This window comes from Phyllostomus hastatus, unplaced genomic scaffold, assembly GCF_019186645.2.
Source record: "Phyllostomus hastatus isolate PE091 unplaced genomic scaffold, TTU_PhHast_1.1 phas_contig_40, whole genome shotgun sequence".
NCBI lineage: Eukaryota > Metazoa > Chordata > Mammalia > Chiroptera > Phyllostomidae > Phyllostomus > Phyllostomus hastatus.
Genome location: NW_025333872.1, coordinates 58,832,958 through 58,846,901, shown reverse-complemented (window position 1 = coordinate 58,846,901; position 13,944 = coordinate 58,832,958). Strand labels below are relative to the sequence as shown.

The window sequence follows — 13,944 nt, the reverse complement described above, 5'->3', positions numbered from 1 at the left end:
TTCACAGTGAATAGGTGTGGCTTAGATAAGACTGAGGAAGCACAGAATATGGGGAGAAATACTGGCTTTAGCCTTTACTTCAAAACAAAATGTTTTTCAGTGGGTGGAACAGCATTCCATCATATTACTTTGCCATCAGCAGCAGTCAACATCTGTTAAATTTATAAAGCAGTGCTTTGAAGTAGGTGTAATATTGGTAGAATGGTTTTGGATATTTTTATTTGCTATATGGAAATTTAGTTAAGAAAGAGCAGGCATTAGCACAGTCTTGGATGGCTTTATTTTTTAAGACCTGGCTTTTCTCCAAAACATTTTCAGAAAGTTTTAAATTACTCAAAATCTCAAGAAATAATATCACTGTAAATTAAAATTTTAATGTATGTTATAGCATGTTAGTTTTAGATTAAATGATTTTCTGTAGTTGCAATTTTGTACTGTTTGTACATTTTATAGTACATTGGGGCCCTATATAATAAAAATATACTGCCTATATTGTTTATTTCAAATTAGGTTTATAATTCTTGTGATTTTGCCTTTGTGACATGCGATTATGTTATGTATAATTTATTGGATGTCAGATCAGTGGTTAAGAATGTAGCTGCTATATTATAACGTGGTTTCTGTTTGAGTGCTGGCATCTTTACTGACCATCTCTGTGACCATGGGCAAGTCATTGTACTGCCTTGGGCCTTGGATTCTTATATCAGAAGTTGGGACCAAAATACTTACTAAACTTGTGTCCTTATGAGGATTGAATGAAGTGATTTTGATGTATCTGAAAATGGTTTGTAAACTTTCAAGCATTTTATAGATTTAAGGTATTTGTTGTTTATAAAATATTAAGAAAATTAGATAGTCTCTGGGATCTTATTTAGTAATATTCTTTTTACTACTTTTGTACTCCTCTAATAGTTAAGTCAGTTAGCTTTGACACAGACCTTTGTTAAATGGGGAATTACAAGAAATCATCATGTATATTCTCTACATGTTCTTGGAAGCATGTATGATGTGGTGGGTACTGTACCGAACTGGCTTTCTGGGAGCGGGGAGCCCCAATTTGTAGCATTTGCTCTTTCCCATGATGTAAGTACTCTCACCACAGCCAGTTTCAGGCCACCACTGAGACGTCCCTGAACTCAGTTGGGACGAGTTGTGTACAGATAAGCTGTCATGACTCCATAAGATCTGATTTTAGCACACACTGAACTAAGATACAGCCTGTTTTTAGACGTATAGTCATACAGAAGTTATAATTATTCATAGAAACCGAAGGCTATCTTCAGTTTTTAAAAAATCTAAGAATATTATTGTAGCAGTCTTTGAAAGACAGGAACCAGAAGTCAGACCTGGAGTCTCATTCTGATGCTGCACTTAGTAGGACTGTGACCTTGGTCAAGTAAGAATATCTTTAAGTTTCTTCATCAGTAAAATAGGCACAATAACAGTATCTACCTCAAAAGGAGAGGTTAGTGCCTGGTACAGACCACTGGTTGAAAAGAAGGAAAAGGATAACTTTATAAGGTTAGTAACTATTGTCATCAAACTTGTATGGTTCTAATAGCATGCTAAGCTGAGTTTTATATTATTTTATTTTTTAGCTGACATGGGTTTTGCCAGATTATTCAATTCTCCTCTAAAGCCTCTAGCAGATTTGGATCCAGTAGTTGTGACTTTTTGGTATCGGGCTCCTGAACTTCTGCTTGGTGCAAGACATTATACAAAAGCCATTGGTAAGTTAGTCTAAAATGACTTACTATCTTGGCATTAGATTGTCATAAATAGCAAATGGTATAATAATAAAGCTGCTTTGTAAAAATACCAATTTATATTTCTTTGTAAAAGTCCTGTTGTCTTCTATATTCCTAAATTTTATAATCTAGTGGATTTGGATTTTTAACTGTATAGGAGAAAATAGTTCTTTTAAAAGAACTTTTCTCCTATTCTTTTAAAAGAACTTTCTTTCAGAGAATAGAGATACTGATCCTTTTGAGTTGCTATGGGAATGATCACATGTAAGTTTTATTTTGCACTTACCTACTGTCAATCAGAAGAACTGGAGAGAAGTTTAGAATTTTTTTCTTCACAAAAAGAAAAACAGGAGTAAGTGTGGTGTTGGAGGAGTCCCATCTATCTGGGGAATAGTTAGTCAGCCTTTCCTAAATAAGAAACAATGTGACTAATCTTTCTTTCTTGCCATTACAGTTAACAGAATGGCAGTTTCTCCATTAAGGTAGAAAATAGACGGATATGGGTAGATTAGCTGTACTCAGCATCTTGCCAGCTCTCTGAGTAAAAGAAAAAAAGAACTGAGTAAGAAAATCTGTTATAAACACACTCTCTGTAGGATTTAAAGTTTGCCTCAGAACAGAAGCATCAGAGATTTTGCTGCCTGGTCACTATATTGTCCTCAGAGGATCCAGCTGTGAACTAAGGGGGTCAAGAAGAAAGCCTCACCCTGGCTGGGTGGCTCAGTTGGTTAGAACATCATCCTGTATACCAAAAAGGTTTTGGGTTCGATCCTTGGTCAGGGCATATACCTAGGTTGTGGGTTCAGTCCCTGGTAGGATATGTAGGGGAGGCAGGCGATTGGTGTTTCTCTCTCACACTTATATTTCTTTCTCTGTCACTAAAATCAATAAACATATCCTTGGGTGAGGATTTTTTAAAAAGAACAAGAGAAAATCCTCCTCAAATCTAGAGATTCCTTTAAAAGAGGCTAAAAGAGAGGATAGGGAAGGAGTAAGTAGTATTATTAATATGAAGGGCAAGGTGTTTAAGGTACCTACATCTGCTAAGTATACTTGTTCAGATTTTCCTTTTATAGATAAGCACAATCCTTTCTGTTAAGCTTCTGAACGACCTGGTGACACCCAAAGAACTATAGAAGTTCTTATATTTGGAAGATTAGCCTGCTAATTAACCTATTCATCAGTAAGAAGGGAAACAAATTTCACTTATAGTAACATCCTCATTCATTTGGGGGAATCTGAAAACTCAGCTGCTAACAATGCATTTATACTTTGTCCAGGGATTGATACATTAGCATAGTGTTGGAATATTGTAATACCTCATAAATATTTCTGAAGGATGTTACTAAATGAGTGAAATAAAAGCCCACGAGTAGCCTCAGCACTGTGAGATAAACCAGCGTGTGTTTGACAGTAGAGGAATGTGGACCCCTCCCTCCCCCAGCAGTGGAGGCCATTGTAAAGCTCCATGTCAGGGGTACGAAAGGCCACCCTGTTAGCAAGGGGCCGTGGCAGCTGTCTGTGAAGGGCGAAGAAAGGAAAACTGCAAAAACACAAGTGGGAGGAATCCAGTGGTCCTAAGAATGAAGAGTTAAATCAGAGCCTGACTCTACCTCAATTCCAGTGAGTGACTTTGACTGTAGGGCTGTATTTTTGAGACTTTTAGAATTATGTTGCTTTTCTTTAATGGGGTCTCTGTTGAGAACAGTAAAATTTCTTAGGCAATCTCAGAAGGCACCAGAGGATGGGAAGAGACTGAAAGTGACTGAAAGTGAGCCGGAGGAGGGTGAGCTTTGGTTGGAAGCAACAGGTGGTGCTTCAGAACAGAACTGATGGTGAGGTAACCCAGAGCACTGGGGCAGGCGGAAAGGATGTGGTAATGGCAGAAACTCAGATGTGGTGGACTCTTAGCAAGCACTGATACAGTCTATATCGAAAAGGGAGATTCCCTGTAAGAAAAGGCAAATTCAGCCAAACCCTCTGTTAAACTAAATGACCCCCCACTACCCCACCCACCAAAGCCTGTGCTACTCTTAAGAGATTCTTTTTTTCGTTTGTCCTCATCTGAGGGCATGCTTATTGGTTTTAGAGAGGCGGGGTGGGGAGAAAGATCGATTGGTTGCCTCTCATACACGGACCGAACCCTAGGCATGTGCTCTGACTAGGAATTGAACCCACAACCTTTTGGTGTATGGACGATGCTCCAACCAACTGAGCTACACCAGCAAGGGCTTTCAAGAAATTCTCATACAAAACACATGGTAAGGACCAGTTTTAACATGTACCATCAGGTGGTGTGGTCCACATACTTTGATAGCCCACACTTTGAGAAACACAGTTTTATGAATATTTTATATATAATTGCTCTGTTGTTGAAATAAAATAGATGTGTTTTTTGAGAAATAAAGATATTTTTTGTATGAATTGGAAACCAACTGTATTTCTTGTTTTCTCAGGGTAAGGAGAACTGAAATTGAATTTTAACTAGCTTGTTACTTGCTCAGTAAATGAGATTTACTACTTATCTAAAGATAAAAACATAATCATTAATTTCTCATTTTAGTCAAGTTTCAATTATCCATTCTAGATAGAAGGTAGGAAAAAAGTTAAGACACAGAAAAAAAATAGTCCCCAAATTAGTTCTCTTTAAGCTTGAAATACGTTCATAGCAGACTAATGCATGCACACATATTCACTCATTTTTATTCTTCTTCTTACGTGGTTTATGCCAGAAATGAGTATTATTTCTACTGAGAGCATAGGAATAAGTTTGATGATTTTATATCACTGGAGGTTTATGGAATGACATTTATTGGCGGGCAGGAGTGGCTGAGTGTGAGAGAGAGAGAGAGAGAGACAGAGTCAGACATACAGGAGAACAAGGTAGAGGAAAGAGACCTGAGAAATGGGTGTAGGTGGTACAGAAACCAGATGATCATTTAAAATTAGAGACACATGAGGCAGGAAACCTTGGAATTTAACACAACCTGCTACACTGTGGTTCCTGGTCTCAGCAGTGAAATCTAGATCCCAGTTCCTGTCCTTTGAGCTGAGGACAGACCAGGAATTGGCACGAAGCAACAGACAGCAGCCATCTCAGTGGACTGGCATAGCAGAGGCTGCCAGCAGTGAGAGAGATGGGCTCACCAGAGGCAGCCGTATCGGGCAGGGGTGACAACCAACATGATACGGGTGGCAGAAAATAATTACAGAGTAGACACTGAACAGTGTTACTGCTGGACTCTTTAGTGATGGAGTGTTCATGATGATGACCTTCCTGTGTCATTAAGAAAGATGACATGACATTTTTTTGTTTTATAGCCTCTTAAGTTGACAGGTAGTGGAATAAAAATGGTTATTGAAGGGGTATGTTCCCATTGTCCAAATGGCTTAACTTATGTGGAAAGAAACCATTTCTGAATGGAGTCAGATATGTGAGATATTACTAGATGCTTTTTTTTTTTAATTTGGCAATTTATTTTACCAAGTAGCATACACACTAATTCCAGCTGATGGATATAATTAGACTTTTTTCTTACTTAGCTTGTCTACAGAATGTGATTTCCACATTTAGTAAACTAGTAAACAGTGTACTTTTCTATACTCTACCACAGTCTGTGCCATTATTTTGAAAAATACATGTTAAATTGCATTTATTTAAATATATAAGTGTGAATATACATCTCACAAAAATTCATTTCTATATTTGGCAAAGCATTGTGAATATAATATAGTCTCAGAATCTAAATTACAGTTTTCCAGTGTATAAAATTCAAATAGAATAATCTATGACTGGTGGTTTGAAATAGTTAATAAAACTTTCAAAAGTGCCTAACTTTATCCTGAGGTGTGTGTGTGGGGGGGGGGGGGGGGTTGGGGAAGCATCTAAGTGAATGCGCTCGATGTATTTGCTGGTGTATTGATCAGCTTCTGGACCTTTACAGTTTATTGAAAAACCTGAAGTTGGTAGTCTTTCAGACAGAAGTCGAGTTTTCCCAAACAACTGTGTGTGGTCTTACTGTTGGTCTAGACTCCCAGCTCAAACTTTTGCTCTGTCATTATGCATTTGATTGATGTGTTGCTACACCTGATGATGATACTGTTTTAGTCTATCAGATCTTGAGTACTCTGTCCTGTATTAGGTTATCCGTTGAATGCCTTAGAAATTGCATTATTAATAGTGATTAGAAAGGCATTTGCCTAAATATAAATTTATTGCTTGCTAAATTGAGTTTTCCAAACTTATTTTCATCAGGAAAAACACAAATGTTTTTTGTTCATCTTTCAGTGTGTCATGATGATCAGCTATTCATGTCTCATATATATGTTTTCTTAATACAGTAATTGTATTTTGTATATTGCTCACTGAAAAGTATTTCTGTATGTAGGTTGTGGTGATGCCCAGGAATTATAACCAAAGAAATATAATAAATTGTGTGCAAAAATACTTGTTTTCCTTTCTTCATAGACATATGGGCAATAGGTTGCATATTTGCTGAACTGCTGACTTCAGAACCTATTTTTCACTGTCGTCAAGAAGATATAAAAACAAGCAATCCCTTTCATCATGATCAGCTGGATCGGATATTCAGTGTCATGGGCTTTCCTGCAGGTAATTTATTTTCCTTCTCAGAGTATTGGACTCATATTTCAAAATTACTTGTTTTCAAAAGCATGTTTTAAGTATGTTATATATTTGTAAGCTAAAATAACTAGGAGATTTTTGATAAAAATAACACATTATTTCCTGTAACAATATTCAATATTTTTTTGTAAGATAAAGACTGGGAAGATATTAGAAAGATGCCAGAATACCCGACACTTCAAAAAGACTTTAGAAGAACAACGTAAGTAATTCCATATTAAATATAAGTAGTAACTTGAGTGGGAATATTTAAATTAATCCTTTAAAAAAACAGATATATATTATTATTTAAATCAGAAACTTAGACCTTTTTTTAAAGTTAATTATGCCTATGATTTAAAGAACATATTCCAGATGTTGTTCACCTATATACCAGGCTTAGGGTGTAGTATTTAAAAACGTCTAAGAATTTAAGGGGCATTAGGTAGCTTAAATGTCTCTTCTGTTTTAGCACGGTAAAGGGCTCAGTTCAAGGCCACAACTGTGATTTTCATCTTTGTCAGAGTAATGACTGGGGACGGAAATGCTGGGCTAGCAACCAAGAAGGATGGCAGGAGGAAGAACCCATGGCCTGGGACCTGAGTAGCTGTGGGGACGTGTATGTTGAGTAGAGAGGAGAGGAAAGGTGATGGCACGAAAGGAGTCCGTCGTAAATGTGTATGCTCAGAGGAAAAGGTGGAAGAGGTTCCCTTTTGGGTAACTCAGAGAAATTTCAGGACAGGATGGCTTGTAGGCACAGAAGCAGACATCACAAAAAGAAGTAGAGAATGGCACTCATCATTTTTGGCCCCTCTGTTACACAGTCCTTGGTAGGATCCTTTGCCTCTACCCATCTCTTTTTAAAAAACAAACACAAACACTATTGTTAGATTCCCATTTTCAGACTCAAGGCCCTCTTCTATCCTTGTCAGGGCGAGTGTTAACCTCTTCTCCTTCCATACCTCTCCATCTCTCTCTCTCTTTTTAAAAAAGATTCTATTTCTTTTTAAAGAAAGGGGAAGGGAGGGAGAGAGGGGAGAGAAACATGGACATTGGAGAGAAACACCAGTTGGTTGCCTCTTGCACACCCGAACCAGGGACCTGGCCCACAACCCAGGCGTGCTCGCTGACTGGGAATAGAACCAGCAGCCTTTTGCAGGACAATGCCCAACCCACTGAGCCACACCAGTCAGGGCCTCTTCAAGATAACATTGATATTGTTCCAGGTTTTCTCTTCTTACTCTACACATTTCCCAGGAAGTCTCCATGACTCTGATGGTGACAGTTTACTGTCAGTTATGCTGATAACTCACAATATATATATCCTCCTCAGATCTCTTTTCCAAGTTTCAGACCCACTTATCTAATTGCCTAATGGAAGCTCAATTTCAGTGTCCATAAATACTTCAAATTAAATGTTCCAAACTGAACTCATTATCTGTCCTCCTAAACCTCTCCTCCACTGTATTTGCTCTTATCATATCTGACAATACCACTCAATGTACATGATTCACATAATTACTGAAGCCAAAAATATGAGAGATATCCATTATCTCAATCTCTTCCATTTTGCTCCCCAGTGTCCAAACAGTTATTAAATCTAGGCAGTTCTTTGTTCTAAATATCCTTGAATCTTTGTATTTCTCTCTGTTCACCCTGACACTATTAAAACACAGACTGCCATTCTCTCACCTGGAATCTTAAATCTAGGAAAATGGCCTCCTGAGTACGCTGTCTGTACTGCACTCATTGACAAAAACAGATCTGATCATGTTGGTCTTCTGGTTGCTCTTAAGTCACCATGGCTCTCAGCTCCTTAATAGAGCTAACAAAGCCTTGGCTCTACATCAACAAATTCATCTCATAAATCACTCTTCACCTTGTATTCTATAGTCTAGACAACCTCAGTTTCTTTAAGAACCTCAGGCACTCGGAGCTCTCCTAGTCCTCTGGATTTTTACACATGTTGTTCCCTCCATATAAAGTACTTTTCCTCCCACCCATTTCATCAGACTAACTTCCTTATCCCTTCTACTTATCTTTAGGTTTTGGCATCACTTGCCTAATGAGTCCTCCTCTGACCTTCCAGGTCTGAGTTAGATGCTCCCCCTAGATACCGCCATAGCGTGCCATGCTGCTTCTCTCAGCACTGACCACTTAGCACCACAGTTAGCTCGTGAGCACTTACTTGCCTTTCCTTCTGGACTGTATGGACCATATCTGTTTTACACGCCATTGTATGTGTATCCCCAGGGCCTGATACATAATACATGCTCATTAGTTAATTCTCAAATGGATATTCAGTGAAAGTGATTCAAGTAATTAAAGGTACTCTAATAATATGAAAGATACAGAAAATTAATGAAGATATATAACATTTAACTCAATATTTAAAGATTAAAGGAAAAAAAACTTTTACAAATAAGATAGTGTTTACAACAACCAGAAATAAAAGAAATGTTCAAAGATAAGTGAAATTCATTTAGAAAAGGAATAGGAAAGGTTTAGAGATAAGAATCCATACTTCCTAAGCAACAGTTCTACTCACACAAAAACAGACCACTGATAACAAAACAAAACAGGATGTATTGACAATTAGCTAAATCTCATATAATATATACAACTCATTATTAAGTAAAGTCATTATTATATTAAGTAAAATATAACAAAGAAAAACTCCATAAAATACTATTTCAAATAGCATAGAAAGTAAAAGAATAATTTGTTTTTGTTATCTCAGATGAAAAGAAAACAACCACAAAACTTATTCTCAAAGTGAATTGGGAAGGATAACAATAGAAGTTTCTGTAATCTTGCCAAAAGGGTCAGTACTTACTAGCTCATTAGAAGGCAAGGGCAAAATAAAATTAAATGGAAATCATTAAGTTGACTTTAAAGACTAAATGTTCAAATAAGCATAGTCTCATAAATGCTTCTTAATATATGTAGTCTGAATTACTCTGAAACCATTCAGCTTCTAAATTGTAGCAAAACTGGAAGAGGATAATTTGGAAAATGACAATTAAGCTTAACTTTAATACTAGGAAAGAAAAGAAACCACAATGGGAATTGAACAATGGGATTTCTCAAGTTCAAGGCATTTTATATTGTAATAGAAACAACCTGGAGTTAGCCCAAGAAATCAGCTGATTCCACATAAAAACCAGAAACAAATAGACAGGCTCCACTTCTACAAACATGTGAGAGTTTCTTCCCATTACCAAACACATAGCTGCTTTGGCAAGAAAATGTTCCTGGTATTGGAGGGAAAATTTTTTAATATATACGGCAAAGATTTTTTTAAGTGAAAATACCTCATGTTGGCAAGGGTATAATAAAATGGGCACTCTTACTTTTGTGTGCTACTGATGAGAATGATGGCTTCTCAAACTTTAATGTACCTGCAAATCACCTGGAGACCTTGTTAAAATGCAGATTCTAATTCAGAATCCAAGATAGGGCCTGAGAATCTGCATTTCTGGTGCAGGCTCTCAGGTGCCCATGTTGCAGATCTGTAGGCCAGGTTTGTGTAGCAGGGCTCTGGAGCACACACACAAAAAAAGGCTTTGAAGTGTGCATACCCTTTGACCTAATAACTCCAAGAATTTGTTCTGTGGAAGCAATCAGAGCAGCCACACTCAGCTAACTCAGTACTTACTATGTGCCAGACATGGACCTATGCCCTTTACCTACGTTTTCTCATATGATCCTCTTAAACCTCTATAAGGTAGGTATAATTACAGTCCTCATTTTTCAGAGGAGGGATCTAAGCCTTTATAGTGGTTAACTAACTGCCCAAGATCACGCAACTGGTAAATGACTGAGTCTGCTGGCATCTCTGATTCTCGCCTGCTGTGCAGTATTGTCTCCCTACAATGTGTAACAGATTTACCTACAAGGACCTGCATTTCATAACTATTGTGAAACGAACATTAGTAGCAGTAGGAAATATGCAACCACTACAAATAGTAAGTTTAAAGAACATTTTGACAAGGGAAAATGTTTATGAAACAATATTAAGTGAAAAAAATTAGGACCGCCCTGGCCAGGTGGGTCAGTTTGTTGGAACGCTGGCCCAATACACCAAAAGGTTGCAGGTCTGATTCCCAGTCAGGGCACATACCTAGGTTGCAGGTTCAGTCCCTGGTCAGGGCATGTACAGAAGACAACTGATCGATGTTTTTCTCATATCGATGTTCCTCTCTCTATCTCTCTCTCACTCACTCTGGCTCTCGCTTTCTTGCTCTCTTGTGCTTTCTCACTCCCCCACTCTATCTCCCCCTCCCACCCTCCCTTCTCTTCCTCCCTTCCTCTCTCTCTAAAATCAATAAACATATCCTCAGATGAGGATTTAAAAAAAATTAGGACAGTTGCCCTGGCTGGTGTGGCTCAGTGAATTGAGTGCTGGCCTGCTGACCAAAGGGTCACTGGTTTGATTCCCAGTCAGGGCACATGGCTGGGTTATGGGCCAGGTCCCCAGTTGGAGCACATGAGAGGCGACCACACATTGGTGTTTCTCTCCCTCTCTTTCTCCCTCCCTTCCCCTCTCTCTAGAAATAAACAAAATCTTTTTTAAAAATATTTTTAAAAATTAGGACCATTAGTGTTGCAGGTTCGATTCCCAGTCAGGGTACATGGCTGGGTTGCAGGCCATGACCCCTAGCAACCGCACATTGATGTTTCTCTCTCTTTCTCTATCTCCCTCCCTTCCCTCTCTAGAAATAAATAAATAAATAAAAATCTTTTAAAAAATAATAAACTGAAATACATCTTTAAAAAAATTAGGACAATTTATACAACATGATCCTAATTTTATAAAAACAAAACAAAAACCCTTCAGTGTTTGTCTTTGTGTGTGTGTGTGTGTGTGTGTAAGTTTAATATATCTTTCAACTTTGTGTGTGTGTGTGTCTCCATGGGAAATTATCAAAATCTTGACAGTGGTTCTTTATCACTCAATGGTTTGATTACAGGTGATTTAATATTCTTTTTTATACTTTTCTATATTCTGTAAATTTTCTACCATGAATTTTCTTAACCATTTTAATTTGCAGTATTTCATATATAGGGAAGAATATATATGATGAAAATATGATAGGTAGTCTATTTAGAACAGTAAAATGATTCTCTATTCAACCAAAGAAACAGAACATTACTAAGATTACAGAAGTGTACTGTATGTTTCCTTCCTTCCTGTCCACATCTCTCCCAAAGGGTAGCCACTATTCTGAATTTGTATTTACCATTCCTGATTTTTCATTGTAGTTTTAATACAAATAAATTATTGTTCAATTTTAATATATCTTTCAACTTTTTATGTAAATACTATCATACTTTCTGCAATTTGTTTTTCCCCCATTCATTTTTACTATTGTTAACATTATATTACATGAATACATGACAATTTCATTACCCATTCTTTAGTAGACATTTGGGTTGCTTACAGTTTTTTCTATTACCAAAATGCTGCCAAGAACATTTCTTGTCCATGTATCTTGTTATGCATGTGCAAAATCAGTCTTGGAGCTTTCTGTTAAATAAATGGTGTGAGTGTCCCCGATGACGTATGATTGTTATGTCCTTGCAGGTACGCCAACAGTAGTCTCATAAAGTACATGGAAAAACACAAGGTCAAGCCTGACAGCAAAGTGTTCCTCTTGGTAGGTACATCTCCCCAGGGCCAGGGAGTCAGAGCTTTAGCACAGCCCTGCCCTCGTTCCAGTTCCCATGCAGTCATCCCAGCTGCTCCTTCTCTTTAGAAAGAAGAGAAATCAGTGGATGCTGGGGTAAATTAAATATTTTTCTTTTGAGATGTTACTCTTGACTTCTTGCCTTATTTTTTCCCAATGACTTATCAGCAGAAAAAAAATAATAAATTCTACAGTAAAAGGGCTTTAATGCTAATGACTTTTGCCAATTTCACATAAATGGTCTAGTGTATTAATCATGCAGGGAGCTGAACAAAATGGCATTTGATATTAATCCTGTTGGACACTAATGCAGAAGTCAAAACATTGACTTCTAAACAACCTTTTCACGTGCTTCACTTTCTCATGTGCTACTCTAGCTTCAGAAACTCCTTACCATGGATCCGACTAAGAGAATTACCTCTGAGCAGGCTCTGCAGGATCCCTATTTTCAGGAGGACCCCCTGCCAACATTAGAGTATGTATCCTACCTTTTCTGCATTCTTTGCTCCAGGTCGAGGATGTCAGGTAGTGGCTGAAAGCAAGAGCACACTTGTTACTGCAGTATTTTGTCTTCACTAGTTAATACTACCTTGGAGAAAAAGTACTCACGAGAAGGGTCCTGTATTTTGAAAGAGGCACAGCTATAGAGAGGTGTGAATGAAAACAAGAATTTTAAGAATGACCGTTAATCAGTTCTACAGATAAAAATAAAGCTGAGAACAAATGGCACTTGTATAGATGGTCGGTCGGTCAGAACAGTTTAAGCCAAACCAGTAGGGGACTGAGAATTTAAAATGCAGCCTATCCACCGCACAGACATGACCGTCTATTCCCCCCCTTGTCTGTACCCACATGTGTAATTGTGCTTAGATTTATTAGAAGTGCAGCTTTTCTTGAGGAAAAAAGTTATTTTCTTTATTGAAGCAAATACAAATTCAGTTATTTTTAGTGCTGATGAAGTTTGTGTGGAGAAATTGTATGTCATATATGTGAACTCTCTTAGCAGCTAAGATTTGTTGTGGAACATGGCAACTAGTGTGAAACTTCAGACAACAAACTGTTCTTTGATGCCTAAATTAAGTTGTTTTTTTGTGGACATCCAGCAAACACCAATCACAGATGAAGAGTAGGAAATACGTTAAGAAAAAAAAGTCGAATTTTAAATTAACAAGGTCAGTGATATTGTTGATTTTAGGTCATGACAGGTATCCTTTCTTTTTAATGATTTGCAGTGTGTTTGCTGGCTGCCAGATTCCATACCCCAAGCGAGAATTCCTAAATGAAGATGAGCCTGAAGAGAAGGGTGACAAGGTATGAGCGGCACAGGCTTACTTCCGGAGGGTGAGGGAGGCAAAGAGAGAACGTGGGGAAGTGCAATGTGATGGTCCACCTTTTATTTCATTAAGTATATATTCAGTTAGGGGTACTTTGAAATTTGAAATGTAATCAGCTTACAGATAGATGAACTTCCTGGTTTGTTTTATAGCCTATTTTATTCCCCGATTTTTTACTCTTGTGCTCCTCGTTTGTTCCGCACTATTGCCATCACTTTACGCAGGCTGCCTTTCAAAGCATCGTTCAGTTGTTGATTGTGCTTAGAGATGCGAGGCCCTCCCCGTACTCCTCTACCCCAAAATCACTATCAAAAGACTATCAGAGCCGTCTCAGTGAGTGCAGAACTTTCCTGTGTGCCCTCTGGTCTCCCGTGGAAGGTCTGTGTCTGATTTGGAAGATGACTGTGCAATGGAAATGGACTTGATAGCATGAGTCCCACTCAGGGCTCAGTCCTTTGACCTTTGAGGGCGCTGTATTCCCGGCTGCTCCTTCTTCAGTCATTCCAGTCACTTCAGTGTCCCACAAAGGTTGCCCTGCAGGCTGGGTC

General features: G+C 38.0%; 1 protein-coding gene and 1 pseudogene across 3 annotated transcripts in view; one reads left to right on the top strand and one right to left on the bottom strand.

The window, feature by feature from the left end:
* The window catches only part of CDK19 (cyclin dependent kinase 19), a 142,731-nt gene that overhangs the window by 121,300 nt on the left and 7,487 nt on the right, over positions 1-13,944 (top strand). For all 3 annotated transcript variants that reach the window (XM_045843005.1, XM_045843007.1, XM_045843008.1), the window contains 6 exons: positions 1,599-1,730; positions 6,217-6,360; positions 6,526-6,595; positions 11,960-12,032; positions 12,440-12,537; positions 13,295-13,373. In XM_045843005.1, the coding sequence (XP_045698961.1) occupies positions 1,599-1,730; positions 6,217-6,360; positions 6,526-6,595; positions 11,960-12,032; positions 12,440-12,537; positions 13,295-13,373 (596 nt within the window). The remainder of the gene's footprint in view (positions 1-1,598; positions 1,731-6,216; positions 6,361-6,525; positions 6,596-11,959; positions 12,033-12,439; positions 12,538-13,294; positions 13,374-13,944) is intronic.
* LOC123822332 lies at positions 7,235-7,339 on the bottom strand (annotated as a pseudogene).